The 5,000-nt window shown below is 36.0% G+C and overlaps 1 protein-coding gene across 1 annotated transcript in view; it reads right to left on the bottom strand.

Moving 5' to 3' along the window:
• Positions 1-4,722, bottom strand: part of LOC125038616 — a 25,784-nt gene extending 21,062 nt beyond the window's left edge. The window contains exons 1-2 of the mRNA XM_047632154.1: positions 4,520-4,722; positions 3,743-3,954 (exon numbers count right to left, since the gene is read on the bottom strand). Coding sequence (XP_047488110.1) covers positions 3,743-3,954; positions 4,520-4,577 — 270 coding nt within the window. The 5' untranslated portion in view covers positions 4,578-4,722. The remainder of the gene's footprint in view (positions 1-3,742; positions 3,955-4,519) is intronic.
• Between the last annotated feature and the right edge of the window lie 278 nt (positions 4,723-5,000).

Here is a 5,000-nt window from a genome sequence, read left to right as displayed (position 1 = left end):
TGTCTGTCTGATTGCCACTTGTTTTCTGGTTGTCTGTTTTTCTGTGTGTTCGTCTTGTCTTTAATAGGGTTTATTTTATTTCTCTCGCTCGCTCTCTCTCTCTCTCTCTCTCTCTCCCCCTCTCTCTCTCTCTTGCTCTTCTCTCTCTCTCTCTCTCTCTCTCTCTCTCTCTCTCTCTCTCTCTCTCTCTCTCTCTCTCTCTCTCTCTCTCTCTCTCTCTCTCCCTCTCTCTCTCTCTCTTGCTCTTCTCTCTCTCTCTCTCTCTCTCTCTCTCTCTCTCTCTCTCTCTCTCTCTCTCTCTCTCTCTCTCTCTCCTCTCTCTCTCTCTCTCTCTCTCTCTCTCTCTCTCTCTCTCCTCTCTCTCTCTCTCTCTCTCTCTCTCTCTCTCTCTCTCTCTCTCTCTCTCTCTCTCTCTCTCTCTCTCTCTCTCTCTCTCTCTCTCTCTCTCTCTCTCTCTCTCTCTCTCTCTCTCTCCTTCTCTCTCTCTCTCTCTCTCTCTCTCTCTCTCTCTCTCCCTCTCTCTCTCTCTCTCTCTCCCTCCCCCCCCTTTCTCTCTCTCACTCTCCCTCTCCTTTTCTCTCTCACTCTCCCTCTCCTTCTCCCTCTCCCTCTCCCTCTCCCTCTCCCTCCCTCTCCCTTTTCTTTTCCCTTTTCTCTCTCTCTCTTTCTCTCTTCTTCCCTCTATCCCTCCCTTTCTCATTGTGCTCTTGATTCTCATCGAAACTCCGGTCACGAAGATCAGGAGTTAAAACACCCACTTTTTTTTTTACCCTCTCCCTTTTTCCGACTCTCCTTTCACGCAGAACTCTTTGAAAACACTTGAAGCCAGACTCCATACCCACGCCGTATGCCATTTCAGTATTCAAGGGGAAATCACGACGGTTCTTCGCATATCACTTTGGAAGGAACGCAATAAACGTCAGAAATCGGGGCTTGAATCTCGCGGCGCTTCTGTCCGATTGTCTTTTTTTTATTGTGTCGTTTATGATTTTGATTCGATTTTGTTTTTTTGTTTTTTTTAATTTGTTTTTTAATGGTTTTTGATCGCTGATTTCGTTCGTTCTTTATTATTGGTGTTCTTTTTATGATTATCTTTTATGTATTGATTTTTCATATGCTTTACTTTTTTAATTTTGATTATTATGATAATTATGATTATTTTGATCATTAAACAATAATGATAACAAAAAGAACAACAGAAATAACAATAATAACAATTGTTATTGTTATCACAATAACAATGATATATACAGCAATGATAACAATGATTATTAATATAAAGATAATGATAGTGATATTAACAATTACGTAATATTCATCTTCACTATAAATGAAATACCACGATGAAGTATCAAGATAAGTCTATAACAATAATGGTAAAATTCGTTAAGACACTAACATCAAACTTCATATAAATAGTAATAGCTTATGCATGCGCGCAACGTAATAAATTGAATTAAAAGTTTCCATATATGAAACCTTTGTTCATAGGACTGCATGCCTTACAACCTATATTTCTTTTATCTGTATTAAACTTTCATGTTCCTCTCTCTATTGTAAACTTTGGTGTTATCAGTTTTATTATCATTATCAGTGTTGATGTCTCTAGAGATGCGTTTATTTTATCATTATAAGTGTTGTCGTTATCATTTGAGTTTCATTTCTTGGTGTTATTGTTATAGATGTTTTTATTGTCATAAAGATTTATTATGTTATATATACACACACACAAACACACACACACACACACACACACACACACACACACACACACCACACACACACACACCACACACACAGCCACCCCTCTCCACCCCCACACACAGCCCCCCCCACAGCCCCCCCCCCTCCACAGCCCCCCCCCCCCCCCCACGCGCGTATGTGTGACACAGAAAAGCATAAAGAAGGAAGATAAACAAATGCATAGAACGATAAGAAATCGGTAAAATAAAAATCTAAAAAACCTTCTTATCATCGTCATTATCAATATTATAATTATCCCAGATTTACGAGCATCATCAGTCACTCATTTAGAAAATCTTGTAATAACAAATATATTATATTATCAGTTTCCTTTGCTCTTCTATTCAATAAGAAACAGAAAATCTAGAAATATAACAACAACCTAAATGCCTAAATCATTATGCTAATCACGTTACCCGTAAGTTTATTTAGTTATCCATTTAATTAGATGGATATTCTACACATCCCTCAGCTTTTACTCCTGTCAACATTAAATCATGAGTGTCATCATGGTACTTATAGCTAATGTCATAACCCTAGTTATTTTCACACAAATAAATGATATCAATTTAGCAATCACGCTACCTGGCATATATTTCCGTAAATGAATAGAAATGAGTGGAAAATCATATTAGAAAAAAAAAAAAAGAATTTTGCACCATATTACCCAAAATAATATGCATTAATTCCTCGTTTTATCGCAACATTATGGACATCAGGGCCCTTCAGTGAGGATATTTCATCATGGCAGTATTGGCGATTGGGCCCGTCAGTGAGGATATTTCGCCTTGCCAACGAGTATCGTAAATGTGATCAAAATCTGTTTTGATAAAGGGGGGTGGGGGGGGGGGGGGGGGGGGGGGGGGGGGGGGAGAGGTGATAGGAACCACGATCATTTATGTCAAAATCGAGGAAAATTAATTAAGTATGGGAATATATTAAGCAGTACGGAATTACAGTACACAGATAAAGATGAAATAACGATGATACGAGGATAAACAAGACCGAAAAAAAAACAATATAAAAGCCCTATGAAAGAAAATACATGAAAGGCAATAGCATATCACAGCACAAAAAGTAATGAATTTATTAATTAGCCAATTAGGTAACTGATTAATCAATTAAAACTCAACCACAAATATCCTCCCCCCCCCTCCCCCAAATACATATCAACGTGCAACTTCATAGCATTATGCAAGTGATTCTATTCCAAACCAGTAAGATATTTAAGTAGTCGAAAATCACCTTAATAACAGATATTTTAATTATTATAATTACATAAACAGTGATGATAATAAGGGTGATAATAATGATAAAGATAATAATAGTAATGTTTAAGAAAATGATAAAGTAATCATGATGGTAATGATGAAAGATAAGAAAGATAATTAAAATAATTGCAATAATAATAAAACAATAAAGAATAAGCCTCTAATTACATAACTACTTCTACTATTGAAACTACAAATATTGAAAATAATCAAAACAATACTATTGATGATGAAGGTAACAATAATGATAATGATAATGATGATTATGAAGATGTGATATTGGAGGCAATGAAAATTACAAATGGTAGTAGTTGCAATAGAAGTGGAAGTCGTAGAAGTTGTAACAATAATAACAACAATGATAATAATGATACTTATGAGAGTTATGATGATAACGACAATGATAATAAGTAATGATAATGATAATACCAACAATGATAATAATAATGAATATTAATAAGTGTGATAATAATGAATAGTAATAATAATAATGATATTAACAAAAACTATCAACAAGAACAATAATGATAATAATATTAATGATAATGATAATAGCATCATGTAACAGTATTAACGATAAGGATAATAGTACCAGTAATAACAATGATAATGATAATGATGATTCTGCTACTATTACCAATAATACTACTATGATGATGATGATGATCTTAACAATAGCAATAATAATAAAAAAAAAATAAAAAAAAATAGTCTTCCGGCGAACTCACATCGACATGAACGTGGGCGCTCTCGTAGACTTTCATCGGCGGGATATTTCTGGGTATGTATTCGTAGAACTGGTCGTGCCCTCGGTACCACTTGAGCGAGTACAGGGTGTCATTGAGCGAAGGACTCGTCTCGTAGTGGCACGTGAACTTGACCTCTGTGCCCGAGATGGCTACGGGGGGCACCCATACCCCGGACATGCGGAGACACCGACCTGTGGTGGGGTGGGGGGGAGGTAGGGGCAGAGGGGGGTAGGGAAGGGGGAGAGAAAGAGAGGAGGTGAATGGAGGGAGATATTGTGAATGGGGCTTGAGAGACGCTGGTGTTTGTATAGTTGTGTGAATAATCTTTTGTTTTTTTAAGAATATTTGTTCCCTAAAGCATGAATTAAATCAGGGGTCTATGGACTATGGATGGGTTTCAGGTCCGTGAGGATTAGATGGAAAATGTTACCTTTTGCTTAAGATGACATTTTTTTTTTTTTTTTTTTGTTCTTTACTTGACAGTGCAATAATACTTTGTGCTTCTCATATATGCATGGGACAATCAAATCTCAATAAATAAAGTGCATTATACTAATTGCATTCAACATTTCTGAGGAAGGCCGTTCAAAGCATTTATCAGATTCTTAAAAAGGTTAAGAACCACTGAATTAGATAATGCTCTTAAAAATTAAATTATTATCATCATTTTATTATCATTTGTTTAATATGATGCTTCGGACCGAAAAATATTTTGAAAAAGAATATAACAAAAACAAAATTCGAAAATAAACTTGCCTCTTAGTGTGAAAAGACCCAAGTAGAGGGCCAAGGAAAAGATAATTCCAGATGCCATTTTCTTTATTCTTCCTTCTCCTCTTTCTTTTTCTCTCTTTCGTTCCTCCCTCTCTCGGTCTCCTCTTGAGTCCTTCTATGTCGTTTTCTTCGTTGGTATTTATACTTTCGTGTTCTTTATTTGTTCTTTGTAACTTTCTTCTCCTCGATCTGTTGGACAAAGAAAAAGAAAAGTTAGTGATAAATATTTCATAGAGTTATTCTTCTGTACCTGTACCTGTTTTACATGTATGGTCCCTGTTATAGTTTGGTATACATTGTAGCAGTTGCTGGTTTGTGTTTATTTTACTTGCATTTTATGTGTACTGGTGTTGTGTGCGTTTACCTGCTTTGTATCATTTTGTTTGCCCTGTGTTTGTTCCTGCGTTTTATATTTGTATCATACTCTTATTCAGTAAGCAGATTGTACCTCTATCGCACTGTC

This window comes from Penaeus chinensis, chromosome 25 (assembly GCF_019202785.1).
Source record: "Penaeus chinensis breed Huanghai No. 1 chromosome 25, ASM1920278v2, whole genome shotgun sequence".
Taxonomy (NCBI): Eukaryota; Metazoa; Arthropoda; class Malacostraca; order Decapoda; family Penaeidae; genus Penaeus; species Penaeus chinensis.
This window is presented reverse-complemented; position numbering and strand designations above follow the sequence as displayed.